The 16,195-nt window shown below is 42.8% G+C and overlaps 1 protein-coding gene across 1 annotated transcript; it reads left to right on the forward strand.

The window, feature by feature from the left end:
* Window positions 1–1,743: 1,743 nt before the first annotated feature.
* DENR (density regulated re-initiation and release factor) lies at window positions 1,744–13,474 on the forward strand. The gene is made up of 8 exons (XM_070399444.1): window positions 1,744–1,856; window positions 2,638–2,752; window positions 5,759–5,778; window positions 6,718–6,802; window positions 7,717–7,800; window positions 10,828–10,944; window positions 12,927–13,066; window positions 13,171–13,474. Exons 2-8 carry the CDS (start codon window positions 2,647–2,649, stop codon window positions 13,213–13,215), a joined length of 597 nt encoding a protein of 198 aa, XP_070255545.1. The 5' UTR covers window positions 1,744–1,856; window positions 2,638–2,646; the 3' UTR covers window positions 13,216–13,474.
* The last annotated feature ends 2,721 nt before the right edge of the window (window positions 13,475–16,195 follow it).

Consider the following 16,195-nt stretch of genomic DNA (forward strand, 5'->3'; position numbering starts at 1 on the left):
CCCAGTGCCTAGCACAGTGCCTGGAGTGTAGTGGGAATCTGAGAAAGTTTTGTGGAATGAGTCCCCCTGCACTCTGCATGCCCCAAAGAGCAGGTTCTTGGCACATAGTGGGATGTGGGTGTCAATAAATGGAAGCTGTTATTATTGCTGGGAGCTATTATTATCGGAACCAAACATGCTTGGGAACAAGATCTTCTTTCACTGATGTCATGCAGAAACGACTCTTTTTGTGAGGGGGAAACTCCTTTTTTATTGAAGAAAGATGTCAGAGTGGAGGCCACAGTCCCTGGTGGAAACTATTATGCCAGATCGCTTCATGGACACACAAAGTTGTTTTGTTTTTTAAAAATATATACATTGCCGAAACCGGTTTGGCTCAGTGGGTGGAGCGTCGGCTTGCAGACTGAAGGGTCCCGGGTTCGATTCCAGTCAAGGGCATGTACCTGGGTTGCGGGCACATCCCCAGTGGGAGATGTGCAGGAGGCAGCTGATCGATGTTTCTCTCTCATCGATGTTTCTAACACTCTGTCTCTCTCCCTTCCTCTCTGTAAAAAATCAATAAAATATATTAAAAAAATATATACATTTTTATTGATTTCAGAGAGGAAGGGAGAGGGATCAAGAAATAGAAACATTGCCCTAGCAGCTAGGTCCTAGCTGGTGTGGCTCAGTGGATAGAGCATCCGCCTGTGGACTGAAGGGTCCCGGGGTTTGATTCCAGTCAAGGCCACATGCTTGGGTTGCAGGCTCGATCCCCAGTAGGGGGCGTGCAGGAGGCAGCCAATCAATGATTCTCTCTCATCATTGACGTTTCTCTCTCTTTCTCCCTCTCCCTTCCTCTCTGAAATCAATATATTAAAAAAGAGAGAGAGATGGAAACATCAATGATGAGAGAACCACCGACTGGCCGCCTCTTGCACGGCCCCACACTGGGGATCGAGCCCACAACCTGGGCATGTGCCCCCAGGAACACATAACCCTGACCTCCTGGTCCACAGGTCAATGCTCAGCCCCTGAGCCACACCTGCCCGACACAAGGTAAGTTCTGAGCAGAGAATTTAAGGATGCTGCTGCTGATGGTGGTGGCGAATGACGTTGGCAGCGAAGGAGGAGGAGTTGGTGGGTAAAGCAAACCAGAAAAGACCCCCCTCCACCCTCTAAGAAGCACATCTTGGTCCCATTCTTTCCTGCAAATGTGGCAGCGTTATTCCCAGGGAAAGCCTGAGATGAGATCGACTCCAGTGTACGACACACGCAAGGATCGATGCACAAGAAAGAGGCGCTGAAAACAGTCGTGAGAATGTGGCCGAGGAGAAAAACCTAAACAGCGCTGGCATCATCTTTTCAACAATAATTCTGCCAACGTAGGGAACAGGGTTGAAATGTAACGAAAACGCTTTTCCCAGGTGCAGTCTCCTGGCGGAGGGCTGATTCATCCAACAGGCGCGAGGTCAGGACTCCAGGACGCATCCCAGACTGCGGGGCCCGTTCACCGGGAGTCACCGCGGACTTGGACGCACGTTTCCGATCGGCCTCCCCGCGCACGCCGAGGCCACCCGCCACCCGACCTCTCTCGCGGCTCTCGAGCACCGCCTACTGGTTTTCGGACCCTCGGCGGCTCGGCCCCGCCCCCGAACGCCACGCGCATGCTCCGCACGTCCTCCACGCCTCCCCGGCTTCTCGCGACAGCCACCCAGCGGCGGCCTGAGTCTCGCGATAAAGGCTCATTGTCTCGCGGGACCGCGCCGGCAGACGGGCTCTCTGGTGGCCCGGGCCGGAGAGGAGGAGTCGCATGTGTCGTTTCAGCCGGCGGTAGTGGCGGGAGCGGAGGCGTCGGCGGCTGTACGACCGCCCGGGTAAACGATCCCCCGTGATCTTTCCCGCTTGGGAGAATCGCGTGTAGAGAGCGTGGGGGGAAGCTAAGGTGCTGCCGCCCGGCGGAAGGGGCCGGGCTGGGCCGGGCGTCTCCACATCCCCGCCCACATGGGCCCCTCAGGTGTCCCCGGGATTAGCCCCCTTGGCTCCCGGTCCCCGCTCTCCCACCTCGACCGCCCTTGTCACCCCAGTTTCCTTACTTTCTGCGCCTCCTCGGCTCTCCTGCCCTATTTTCTCTCCCGAGACTCTGGTCTCCCCGCCCTCTCCCACTCCCATCCCGGCTCCTGACTTCCTTGGCGTGTAGCTGCCCCTACACCCTGCCCTCGGGGCACGTCCGGGGACCCACCCCGTCTTTGTGGGGCCTTTTCTTCCACCTGCTGGGTGGCCTTTATTGCCGCGGGTCGCACCCCTTCCTAATCACCCCAGACCTTTTGCCCTCCCCGTCTCCACCGAAGTTGCCCTGCCCGTCCTTCCCCCCATTCTTTCCTCTCGGACGAGTGCCCTCTGCCCCCCCAGGCGCTTGCTTCCCCGTAGGCCTGATAAAGACGTGTGCCGTGTGCCCTGTGCCCGGAGCGGCTCGCGTTTTGTGAATCCTAATGGCAGCTTGTATCGTCATCATCCACTTGACAGCAGGGAGATGAAACGGACTTGGGGTTCGGGTTATTCCTGGTGGGGGACGAGGCAGGGCCACACCCGGGCACAGCTGCCCCGGGGTCGCGGCCCACGGTCGTGCAGATGTGTGTTCTTTTTCCCGGCTGACAGGTCTGTGAGATGGCTGCTGACATTGCCGAATCCGGGGGCCATGACTGCAAAGGAGACTCCAGGAGCAACACCAAGTTAGATGCTGACTACCCGCTCCGGGTCCTTTACTGCGGAGGCAAGTGTGCGCGCGTTTGTTGTTATTTTTGTTGTGTTTTTTGCTTACTGTGTTTGTATGCCTTGTGATCATCGTCTCACGTTTGGTTCCCATCCTCCTTTTTTCTTTTCTTTATTTTTTTTTAAATATATTTTATTGATTTTTTACAGAGAGGAAGGAGAGGGACAGAGAGTCAGAAACATCGATGAGAGAGAAACATCGATCAGCCGCCTCCTGCACGCCCCCCCCCCACTGGGGATGTGCCTGCAACCAAGGTACATGCCCTTGACCGGAATCGAACCTGGGACCCTTGAGTCCCCAGGCCAACGCTCCATCCACTGAGCCAAACCGGTTCTGGCAGTCCTCCTTTTTCAATCGGTCTTGGTCTTCGTCGTGGGGTGAATCCTTCATTTGAGACGGGGAGATGAACACATGTTCCCCACCTGCGCGTGGGGCTTGTGTCTTGTTACGTGGCCCCCCGGCGAAGCTAACAGTCCAGTTGGAAGAGAGACATGCAGATAGACTGTTTGAGCCGGATGTTACTGGCTAGTCTAGCTGTTAAAGGAGGTCGCTTCTCCGATATGACAAGGAAGCGGGGAAGAAAGAGCTTGGTGCACGCCTGGAGGCACAGACCGCTTTGTGCGAGTGTAGCAGAGGGATGGTGTCAGGAGCCGAGGAGGAGGAGGTTTCAGCGATGTGTGTGGAAGGACAGTCTTGGGACAGGGTTCTTGGTTTGATTAAAAATAGCCCTGGCTGGTTTGGCTCAGTGGATAGAGCCTCGGCCTGCGGACCAAAGGGTCCCCGGGTTCTATTCCGGTCACGGGCATGTACCTTGGTTGCAGGCTTCTCCCTGGCCGGGGCCCTGGTTGGGGCTCATGCAGGAGGCAACCAATCAATGTGTTTGTTTCTCTCACATCGATGTTTCTCTCTGTCTTTCCCTCTCTCTCTCTTCCACTCTCCCTAAAGATCAATGGAAAAATATCCTCGGGTGAGGATTAACAAATATATATATATATATATATTAGCTTAAATCAGGATTCCCTCCTTTGAATATTTGCCTCATTTTCAATACAGAAATATTTGTGAATTTGAAATGCTCTAATTTTTTAAAAATATATATTATTGATTTTTTAGAGAGGAAGGGAGAGGGATAGAGAGTTAGAAACATGGATGAGAGAGAAACATTGATCAGCTGCCTCCTGCACACCCCCTATTGGGGATGTGCCCACAACCAAGGTACCTGCCCTTGACCGGAATCGAACCTGGGACCCTTCAGTCCGCAGGCCGATGCTCTATCCACTGAGCCAAACCGGTTAGGGCGGAAATGGTCTAATTTTATTAGCATCTTGGAAAGTCTCAGAAAACTTTGAAGGTACAAGACAGTAAAAGGGCAAGTAAACACTAATTTTTTAAAGTATATTTGACCAGTTATTATGTGCCTAGCAATGTTTTAGGTGCTGGGAACTGCGTAGGGAGTAAGTCAGAAAAGATCCTTGTTTTCGTGGACCTACATTCTATGAGTGGAATAGAGACCTCCTCCCCTGGAGGTCAAGGACTGTAGAAGGAGAGCGATGTTACTGCGTTAAAAAGTTGTATCAACTCATCCTTTATTGAATATCTTTGACTAGAGGCCCGATGCACAAAATTCATGCAAGAGCAGGCCTTCGCAGCCCTGGAGGCAGCTGCCTCGGCCCTCGCAGCCTCTGCTTCATCCAGAAGGTTGTCTGGAAGATCATCTGCTGTTCGGCCATCTGGTTGATTTGCATATTACCCTTTTATTATTATAGATAGTGCCTTGTGGGTCATGGTTCGATTGCCGGTCAGGGTTTCGGGCTCCCGATGGTGGGTGTGCAGGAGGCAGCCAATCAGTGATTCTCTCTTATCATTGATGTTTCTCTGTCTCCCTCTCTTCCTCTCTCTGACATCAATAAAAACATTTAAAAAATACCTTTGATAGTAATTTAAAATTAGTGTAAAATACCTCAGTAAGAGAGTAGGCGGGGGAACTTCTTGTAGTGTTGGCTGAGTTTTCTTATATATGCGTTTTACTGGGTTATATTGTTTGACTTTAGAGTCATGGCCAGAGTTTGCATCCTGACTCCAGCATTACTAGCTACCTGACTTTGGGCAAGTTAACAAACTTCACTGAGGGCTAGAGGCTTATTTCTTGAGACCTATAAAATAAGTCAGATGATTCGTATCAAGCTTCTGGTACAGCAACTAAGACAAGAATGTATGTACGCCCTAACGGGTTTGGCTCAGTGGATAGAGCGTTGGCCCTCAGACTGAAGGGTCCCAGGTTGATTCCGGTCAAGGGCATGTACCTTGGTTGCGGGCACATCCCCAGTGGCGGGTGTGCAGGAGGCAGCTGATCGATGTTTCTCTCTCATCGATGTTTCTGACTCTCCCTCTCCCTATCTCTCTGTAAAAAATCATTAAAATATATTAAAAAAAGAATGTATTACGATAAATGCTAACTATTATTATTATTAGAAAAGTATACTAGTGTACTTAAGAGCTATTCTTTATATCCTGTTTCATCAAATCTGGAATTCTTTATTTTATAAGATGTACCATTATTTTAGGTTCCACTAAGAAAGAAAAAATGGTCAGATTGACATAACATAATTATAAGATCATCCCTATATAATGTCAGGTTGTTCCACTTAGTGATGTGGCATTTGAAAGTGACTGTGAGATTTTTGCCTTGAAAAGTTAGCTTACTAATAATAAGTGATTTGTAGAGGGAAATTGATTTTATTTTATTATTTTTAGTAATAGGAAAAGGAAAAAGTATATTGCAAAGAAATGGTAGCAAAGTGCCACTGAAGTTTATAAGTGTGATATTAACCATGTGCCTTTTGCCTCAAACAAGCAAGGCATGATGGTAGCATTTGAAAAGTAATACAGAAAAAATATAGGAAAAAGTACAAATGAGGCATTTTGTCAATTTTAAATTAAAGTTATGATGAGTGCTATGTGTGTGTGTATTTAAATTTCTAAATCTTTTTCTCTCCATTTCCCCAGTGTGTTCATTACCAACAGAGGTAAGTTCTTTTGAAATTCTTTTAATTTCTGCATTTGAGATCATTGATTTTACAGCTACCTTGAGAACTTTTTTCTTATTTTTCATTTTCTATCATTTAGTAGTAGATTTTCAACCTTTTAATAGACAAACTTGGTTTAGAATAATTTTATGGAATTACAAATTAATCTTTAGATTTTGAGTCTCATGTGTACATCTTTTGCACTTAGCCATACAGTTTGGGGTTTTGCATGGCACTCATGAATAGTCGGTCAGCTAATAAAACAAGAGTAACTTTAAAGCCAAAATTTGACATGCAAGCAGAGGAAAGCATGAATTATGTGTAAGACTTCTGTTAATAAGCTTCTAAGTCAGGCTCTGTGGGCAAGCCATGAAAATAATGAGGCACCCATGTGCCCAGAGCAAGAGGTAGATGTACTTGTTTTTGTCTGTTTGTTCCCTTTCCAATGGCCCTTGTGTTTGATGGAAAAGAAATAAATTACTGCCGTAACCGGTTTGGCTCAGTGGATAGAGCATCGGCCTGCGGACTGAAGGGTCCCAGGTTCGATTCCGGTCAAGGGCATGTACCTTGGTTGCGGGCACATCCCCAGTAGGGGGTGTGCAGGAGGCAGCTGATGGATGTTTCTCTCTCATCGATGTTTCTAACTCTCTATCCCTCTTCCTTCCTCTCTGTAAAAAATCAATAAAATATATATTTAAAAAAAAAAAAAAAAAAGAAAGAAATTACTACAGTGAGAAGCTGCCTAATTTCTTTTTATTTCTGATTTCTTATGGGGTGTTTCCTGGTTGAATATAGATTTCCTGTAGATAAGACAGCAGGTGGAAGTAGTTAGTTTTACCATTCTTTATGTAGCAAGTACTGGGAATGCTTTTAAATGAAAATATATTGGTTGATTGAAAATGTTTTGTTGTAACTCTGTTTATTCTTTTCCCCCCCTAGTACTGTGAATATATGCCTGATGTTGCTAAATGTAGACAGTGGTTAGAGAAGAATTTTCCAAATGAGTTCGCAAAACTTACAGTAGGTATGAACATTTTTTTTCTTTCATCAAAACTTGTATACCCAAAACAAATGCACGTAAGGTATTATTTTAAAGATACGAAAAGTCTTCTTTTAGTAGGATAATTACAGAATTATAACCTATACCTATGAACTTTAAAACTATCTTAAGTTCTTGGGTTAAAATTCCTTATATCAAATCACACACTGCTTCATGTGTCTTCTCTCTCTGAAACAGTGTATGTTAAAAATATCACCTTTTTTTATATAAAGAAGAGTAAATGATTTAGGGGCAAATATTTTTTCACTCAGTCATTTAACAAATTATTTCTTGTGAGCATACTATATGCTACACCCTGTTTCAAATGATGAGGATAAAGCAGCAAACAAAAGATGTGTTTGGAAATTATGTTCTCTAAGGGGAGACAAATAAAATAAGTAAAATGAGACAGATGACATAATTATGTTAAGTAGTGATAAACAGGGAACAGGGATATAATAATTATTGGGGAAGGCCCTGGCTGATGTGAGTCAGTGGTTAGACCATCGACCTGCACACTGAAAAGTCTCTAGTTTGATCCCTGGTCAAGGGCATGTACCTGGGCTGCAGGTTCGATCCCCCGTCCTGGTCAGGCCATGCGAGAGGTAACCAATCGATGTGTCTCTCTCACATCAATGTCTCTCTCTCCCTCTCTCTCTCTTTCTCTCTCTCTCTCTCTCTCGCCATCTCTCCCCTCTTCCCCTTCCCTCCCTTCTACTTTCTCTAAAAATCAATGGAAAAAATACCCTCGGCTGAGGCTTAACAAAAATAAAATAATAGTCATGCTCAATTGTTGTAAAATTGCTTATTTTTGCATGGGGTTGCTCAAAGGTGATTTAATTTTTTTACATTATTAGGAAGGGATGTTAATGCTTTTGAATTTTCATTTTTACATCTAGAAAATTCACCCAAACAAGAAGCTGGAATTAGTGAGGGTCAAGGACCAGCAGGAGAAGAGGAAGAAAAGAAAAAACAAAAGAGAGGTGAGACCTAACTCCACGATTTGATGGACACAAACTTACCTTCCCTCTGCCAGTAGAAATCAGTGATGAAAGCATTTCCAACATCAGTAACACCCGCCTGTTATTGTAATTCATGAATATCATTCAGAGGGATACAGAACCTTGTTTTCAGGGGGGAGTTGGATCCGGAATGATTTGTTGCTTTATTAGCAAATTAGACCTAAGAAAACATGCTTTATTTGCCGTATACATATGTAAAAAGCAACCAGCCAACTTGATGATGTGAAAACTTTGTTGCCTTATTAAACTATCTGTGTATTCTATTTAATTAGAACGAGGACATTTATATAAATTTTTTCTTATTCTGACAGCTCAGTTGACATTTTTTTTACTGATGTTGCATATACCTGTCTGTCTCTCCTCTGGATCCTGTCCCTTCCTGTTTCTTCTTCCTTAATTATTCTCCCCGAGACTAAAATTAGCCTATAGATATTTTTAGGACTTTGTATCTTCTCAAAAAATTTCCAAAGAGCCCATGTCTTTCTTTGCCTTATCCCCCTGCTTCCCTTCTTAGCCATTCACTTCCTGTTCACTGCCCAGTCTGTCCTAACCTAACTTTCACGCCACTAAAACCCTCTAATAAGGGTCAGTAATTGCTAAATAATAAGAGCATTTGAGGACTCCTTTCTGGAAGTGCTGTACTTCCTTGGTTTCTGTGACATTCTTTTTCATCCTATCACTCTTCCTCTGTCTTCTGTGCAGACTTCTCCCTTCTGTCCCTCAGAAGTTGATGTTTCCCTGGATTCCGTCTTCTGACCTCTGACCTTTCATTCTGCTTGTTCTCCTAGGGCCATGGTCGGCAAACTGCAGCTCGTGAGCCACATGCGGCTCTTTGGCCCCTTGAGTGTGGCTCTTCCACAAAATACCCTGTGTGGGCGCGCGTACAATGCGATTGAAACTTCGTGGCCCATGCACAGAAGTCGGTTTTTGGCCTGAGCGAGTCTATTTTGAAGAAGTACTGTTGATATTTGGCTCTGTTGACTAATGAGTTTGCTGACCACTGTCCTAGGGTGATTCTTAGACGTTTGTAACTTGGACACTTAGAAGTCCCCCATCTGTATCTCTGGTCCTGGCCCATGTCTCTACATGGGGAATGTGCATGGTGCCATAGGCACCTCAGATGCAGGATTTCCACAGTAAACTTTCTAAGTCCCAAATCTGTGTCTTTTGTTTCCCCTATTTTGGTTAATGACAGCACAGTTTATCCAGTCATCTGAGCCAGAAATCTGAGACCCATCTTAGGTTCTCTCGTTTTGTCCCTTTAGTCAGTTCTAAATTCTGTTACATTTCTCTCTTACTTACTGTCTTTATCCTGTGCCTAGTGGCCATTGCTGTTGCCATTGCTTTGGTTTAGATTTTGATTAATTTCTACCTGAACTAATGCAGGCTCTGTGGCCTCCCAATCAGCCTAACTCTTCACAGACCCACCCTCCACATTGTAGGGTGATCTTGACAAAACATAAATCTGGTCATCTCACTCCTGCACATTCAGTGGCTTATCTCCTTCTTCAGTGTAAAATCAAATTACAAGCTTGATGAACTGTTCCTTTAATGACTGACACAGAATTTTTTGCTTTTCCGGCTTTATCTGCTGCATATCCATAGTGTGCTTCATCAAGACAGGTGTAGCTCTCAGGTATAATGCCTTTTGATTTTTTACAGAGAGGAAGGGAAGGGGAGAGAGAGTTAGAAACACAGATGAGAGAGAAACATCGATCAGCTGCCTCCTGCACACACCTCACTGGGGATGTGCCCGCAACCAACGTACATACCCCTTACCGGAATCGAACCTGGGACCCTTGAGTCCGCAGGCCGACGCTCTATCCACTGAGCCAAACCTGTTGAACTATAATCCCTTTTCTTATCTCTGAACTCGTTCCTTTTCCTGGAATGTCCTTTCTTAAACCTCTCCAGCCAGGACAATTCCTTATTCTGCAGGAGCTTAGATGCCACTTCCACTAGGAAATCTATTCTGTCCTTCAGAAGCAGGGTTAGCCGCTCCTCTTCGAAGCTGTGGTAGTGTCATATTTATGGATCCTATCTAATAATAAAAGCACAATATGCTAATGAGACTGGACATCCTCCTGGACGATTTTCTGGACGAAGCCGGGGCTGCAAGGGAAGCCTGGGTCCCAGGTTCCTTCCGGCGGCTGGAGGGAAGCCGGTGCTGGCAGCCGGGGGAAGGAAGGCCTACTCTTGCATGAATTTCGTGCATTGGCCTCTAGGTATAGTATACTAGAGGCCTGGTAGGGTCCCGAGGCTTGGCCAGTGATCAGGGCTGATTGGGCCTTCCTTTCCTTGGCTGCCAGCTGCAGGCTGGGGCCTTTCATCATTCCATGCTGCCCCCTGGTGGTCAGCGCATGTCACAGCAGTGGTCAAACTCCCAGTGCGTGTAACTCCTGGTCAGTTGAACTCCTTAGGGGACAAATTTGCATATTAGCCTTTTATTATATAGGATTATATAGAATAGCAGGTTGCTGTAAAGATTTAACATTTCTATTTTTATATATTTTTTTTATTGATTTCTGAGAGGAAGGGAGAGGGAGCAATAGAAACATCAGTGATGAGAGAGAATCATTGATTGGCTGCCTCCTGCATGTCCCACACTGGGGATCGAGCCAAAAACCCAGGCATGTGTCCTAACCCGGAATTGAACCATGACCTCCTGGTTCATAGGTCGACACTCAACCACTGAGCCATGCTGGCTGGGCTAGACTTAACTTTTCTTGTTGCATTTGACTAGACTTGAGAATCCTTGAAGGGGCTGTGTTCTGTTCGTTTTGTGTCCTTAGTTCAGTGCTTGGCACATAGTACTTAAATATCTATTGAATGAATACTCATGCACGTGTTCATTAATTTTGTATTAGAACAAGCAACTGTAGAAATAAAATTTGTTACCTTTTGAAAGTTAACAACTTTAAAGACAGTATTTTCTAACTATGTTGAAAGTGAAACAACTAATGCTAAGTTCTTCCTTAATAAATAAAGGTGGAAGGGGTCAAATAAAACAAAAAAAGAAGACCGTACCACAAAAGGTTACGATAGCCAAAATTCCCAGAGCAAAGAAGAAATATGTAACAAGAGTATGTGGCCTTGCAACTTTCGGTGAGTTTAATCTTAAGTGTGTTTTTTGTTTTGTTTTGTTTTTTTCATTTATTTTAATTAGCCAATTTAAACCAATCTGATACAAGGTTTATTTTTTAACTTCACTTGTCCTAGGTCAGTGGTCGGCAAACTGCCACATGCAGCTCTTTGGCCCCTTGAGTGTGGCTCTTCCTAAGCCTTAGGAGTACCCTAATTAAGTTAATTACAATGTACCTACCTATATAGTTTAAGTTTAAAAAATTTGGCTCTCAAAAGAAATTTCATTCGTTGTACTGTTATTTGGCTCTGTTGACTAATGAGTTTGCTGACCACTGTCCTAGGTTATAGAAAGTAAATGACATTAATTAAATTTCTGCTATTAGTCTTTGAATAACCTTACATTAGCTTTGTTTAGGGAGGCAAAAATACAAATTACTTACTTTTCTTCTTGAGACCTAATATATTGACTTTTAATTACAGTTTTCCATCTGTTTGAAGGAAACCTCTTTTTATTTCCTTCCAGAGTAATTATTAGGACCCACAGAGTTTCTTTTAAAAGACAATTTTCTTTCTTTTTTTACACCAAGCAACAGATGTAACAAACAGTTGCTTTTTGATCTTAAATGTGTTTAAAGCATGTGAACTCTCTATATATTTCTCTTTCTAAAAATCTGGAATCATAAAGATTTCATGGGTCTGTTTTTGCTAAGAAGATACAGGATAAGATTCTGCATTTGTTACTATAATTTCAAAATCAAATTTGGAAGACATTTTAATGTCTTTCCCAGAGAGAACTGGTTTAACTTTTTCCTCTCCAGAATTCCTGCATGGGCACATTTTATGTAGAATGAAGAGGGCAAGGATAGGGTTCCTTTTGACGCCCACCAGTGAGTGCTGCTCCTTTGGCCCCGTAACTTGGAGGGTTGCAAAATGACTCGTCCCCTCTGGGAAGGACAGTAGAGGGTGAGGGAAGGTGGTGGTGGCAGAAGGTCCTGCGGGGAGGCCTTGAATGAATAGTGAAACTGGGGTGAAACTGCAAATCAAGGTCCCTTTGTGTGACAACACAGACTGGAAAACAATCACTGAACCACATTACAAATATTAGGTTTATTTCTCTGCTGTAGATTATCTTTTTTTTTTTTTAAAGAGATACAGAAGAATAAAGAAAGGGATAAACAAAAGAACTTCATTGTACTCAGAAGTGTATATGTAATGGAATTCATGTGTTCCTGGATTTATTTATTTATTTGTTTGTTTATTATTATTTTTTAAACCTTCACCCAAGGATATTTTTGCATTGATTTTTTTAGAGAGGGGGAAAGACAAGGAGAAATATCTATGTGGGAGAAACACATTGATTGGTTGCCTTCTGCATGCGCCCCAGGAGAAACACATTGATTGGTTGCTTTCTGCATGCGCCCCGACCAGGGCCCTGGCTGGGGAGGAGCCTGCAACCGAGGTACATGCCCTTGACTGGAATTGAACCCGGGACTCTGGTCCACAGGCCTACGCTCTATCCCAGGGGTCCTCAAAATACGGCCCGCAGGCCACATGCGGCCCGCCGAAAACATTTGTTTTTTTACTTCAAAATAAGATATGTGCAGTGTGCATAGGAATTTGTTCATAGTTTTTTTTAAAACTATAGTCCGGCCTCCAACGGTCTGAGGGACAGTGAACCGGCCCCCTGTTTAAAAAGTTTGAGGACCCCTGCTCTATCCACTGAGCCAAACCAGCTAGGGCCCTGGATTTATTTTGATCTTACTATACAAGTCATGAATATTATGGGTGATGGTATTTTTATGTACTGAGGCTGTATGTTTACCTTGAATTGTTGCATTAAGACCACTGTCTGTGATGGTGATTATTGTTCTGAAAGGAATATGAAACCCATGAATGCAATCTGTTTTATGAATTTAAAATGCAGATTAAGTTTCAAAATGGAAAAATGTCCTGGACACACAATTCTGATTATAGTTTTGTTGTTTCTTTTCTTAAAATAACAGAAATTGATCTTAAAGAAGCACAAAGATTTTTTGCTCAAAAATTCTCCTGTGGTGCCTCAGTGACAGGGGAGGATGAGATCATCATTCAGGGAGACTTTACAGACGACATCATTGATGTCATTCAGGAAAAATGGCCAGAGGTGAGTCTATGGACCATACACATCTATAGAAATAAGTTGATATGGCAGGTTGCTTTCATGTTATTTTCTATCACAACTCATGAGATGTAATTTGTGTTTTATAGGTGGATGATGATAGTATTGAAGATCTTGGAGAAGTGAAGAAGTGATTTTGAGAATTTCTCTGTATTTAATGGTCTGAACTGAGAGTTGGCCAAAGGGGGAGAGGCCTTTTGAAAAGAAAAAATATTTATCCTACAGTAAAACTGTGGACTACCCTCGCCCTTGGCATTTTCACTGTTCTGTACAAGGCTGCTTGTGTTTTGTTTTGTTTTTTTATTGCCAAAGTCCTATAAACAGGGGAGACTGTCATGCTTATGCATGAAATAGAATTTAGTCAAATAAAAATTTTTGGTCATTTGGTCCTGACTTCTCTTTCTGTCTTTTAAACTTTTTATTTTTGGAAAAACACTGTAGACTTTTTGTGGGAAGTTTATTTTGTGTATCATTTTCCAAATGGTCGTGATTTAATCTGGTTTAAAGCTGAGTGACGTTTTAAAGAATTGTAATTGGGCTTCATCCCCAGGCATAATCATCTCCTTGCTTCTTCAGTGTGAGAGTTCTGAGATGCCTGAGCATCTGATAGATTTGTGGTTGAATGGGCTTCATTGTTACCAACCAAGTCCACTTTGTGGGCCCATAAACATACTGCTGGTGGGAGTTGTTCAAGCTACTCTGAATATTATTCATCAAGTATATGACAAGCCTTAAAACCATCTGCACTGTTTGACCTTGTAAACCACTTCTTTGACATTATCCTAAAGGTATGTCTTACGTTCATCAAGATGTTACTCCTACTACCAAAAAAATTGCAAATGATATAAGTGAGCAATTGGGAGATGGTTAAAGAAATGATGGTGCATTCATATAGTACACTATTACACCTATATTATAAAATATTTTCCAAGAATACTTGGAAACATGTTTAATAATGTTAAGTAGGGGCAGACCCCAAATCCGTTTCATACATTGTCATCGTTCTGAGTGGAAGGCCATTTTCAGAGGCTGGGAGTTCTTGTTCTGGCTATCTGAGTGTAAAATCCTGCTAACCAGTTGCAGATATTATAAACCCGTGTTCAATATATTGTCTGGGAAATAGCAACTGAAACATGTTTTTCTCACAAGAGAAACACCATTATAATGAATGCACTAAACAAATTTAAACTTTTGTTTTTATAAAGGTCTTAAGCCAGGTGCTACAAGTTGAAGACTGGTGGTATTTTAATTGCTATAGATTCTTTTAATAAATTTAGAACCTATTGTTTATTGCCATGCAAATTACAATCTTGAATGTTTTTATAAATAATTAAAATCTTAGAATGTGTAGTAAAGATGTAAATTTAAAAAAGAAATTCTGCATTAACTGTGAATTTTACTAAATATGATTATCTGATTATTTGATGAAGCAAATTCATCCATCGAGACCATGTGGTATGTGTTATGTATGCTGTTGGTGCTGGAAGATGTCTGTATGCCTGTATCAACACATGTGACTTCATGTAAAGATTCTTAATGTTCACAGTTCTTGGCAAATGCAGTTTCAATCCATATATAGTCAGCAGTGGATGTTACTGCAGGAAAATGCAGGATTAAAATTGTCCTTGTGTATAACATGTGTGAATGTGTTTCTTTGACCTGAATTTAAAATAGAGTATATTTTAATCTCTGATTAAATGAAGTAGTAGAACAAAGCATGACTTTAATTCATACATTCTATTTATATGTGTTTTGTGGAATGTTTTCACAGTCTAGTATTTTTAGCAAAAAGAATACTAACCCTTAAACAGCCTACCTCAATATATGTAAGAGATTTGTCATGATTAAGCTGGCAACTTCAAATGCAAATACAGTTTTGATATACAGTATTTTAAAGATATGTATTTATTGATTTAAGAGAGAAACATCCATCAGCTGCTTCCTTCATGTGCCCTGACCGGGAATTGAACTGGTGACCTTTTGGTACGTGAATGCTGCTCAGCCAACTGAGCCACACCGACCAGGGCTGGATAAGCTATTTTTAGTAACTTGTCAGAATTTTCTTACTTGATTTTAAATTCTAAGACATTGTCTTGGTTCCCCTAAAACATGAGCCTATCCTATGAAGGCAAGTGTCACCCACATCAGTGAAGCTTGAAAGCAAACTGTAATTTTGTTTTTCCATTTCAGATTTTATAAACACAATGGCGTGTTTTGCTAATTCACAATCAAAAAATAAAGTTGAAATACTATAAGACTATTTGGTAACTTGTCTTGGCAGCAATGCCAGCGTATGGGTTAAGCAGTAGGGGGTGGGTGACCAGGGATTAAATGTATTATTTACTTGTCAGGGATAAGTATTTTTTCATAGTTCATTTCCTATATATCATGAAGAGTAAAAGGGGGAAGAAGGGAGGACTATGAAACAACACGTGAAAAGGTTTAGGTTCAAACCAGAATGTGGTAAATTTTGTCATGATAAAGTTGCAAGATTTTTTTTTTTTTTAATATATTTTATTGATTTTTTACAGAGAGGAAGAGAGAGGGATAGAGAGTTAGAAACATCGATGAGAGAGAAACATCGACCAGCTGCCTCCTGCACATCTCCCACTGGGGGTGCGCGCGCAACCAAGTACATGCCCTTGACCGGAATCGAACCCGGGACCTTTCAGTCCGCAGGCCGACGCTCTATCCACTGAGCCAAACCGGTTTTGGCGAGTTGCAAGATTCTCATTGCTGTTCAAGAGCTACATCCAGAGTCTAAACAAATTTTTTTTTAATTGCGATTCTTTTTTTAAAAAAACTCAAGTAATGACTTTATTTATTTAAATATATTTTATTGATTTTTTTACAGAGAGGAAGGGAGAGGGATAGAGAATTAGAAATATCGATCAGCTGCCTCCTGCATACTCCCTACTGGGGATGTGCCCGCAACCAAGGTACATGCCTTTGACCGGAATCGAACCTGGGACCCTTGAGTCCGCAGGCTGATGCTCTATCCACTGAGCCAGTTAGGGTTTAATTGCAATTCTTAGTTTAGAGCTGTCTGCTGGGCTGGCCAACAAGTATTGGCTACCGGGGCTGGTGTCTTCCTCCATCCATGTACTCGTTTGA

The sequence above is a fragment of the Myotis yumanensis genome, unplaced genomic scaffold (genome assembly GCF_028538775.1).
Source record: "Myotis yumanensis isolate MYYU_CA2020_CCGP unplaced genomic scaffold, mMyoYum1.0.hap1 SCAF_19, whole genome shotgun sequence".
NCBI classification, from domain to species: Eukaryota; Metazoa; Chordata; class Mammalia; order Chiroptera; family Vespertilionidae; genus Myotis; species Myotis yumanensis.

Coding starts and splice junctions, on each gene's coding strand:
- DENR (XM_070399444.1), top strand. CDS start 2,647: ATGGCTGCTGACATTGCCGAATCCGGGGGCCATGACTGCAAAGGAGAC. Junction 6,803..7,716: donor GTTCGCAAAACTTACAGTAG/GTATGAACATTT, acceptor TTTTACATCTAG/AAAATTCACCCAAACAAGAA. Junction 10,945..12,926: donor ATGTGGCCTTGCAACTTTCG/GTGAGTTTAATC, acceptor TTAAAATAACAG/AAATTGATCTTAAAGAAGCA.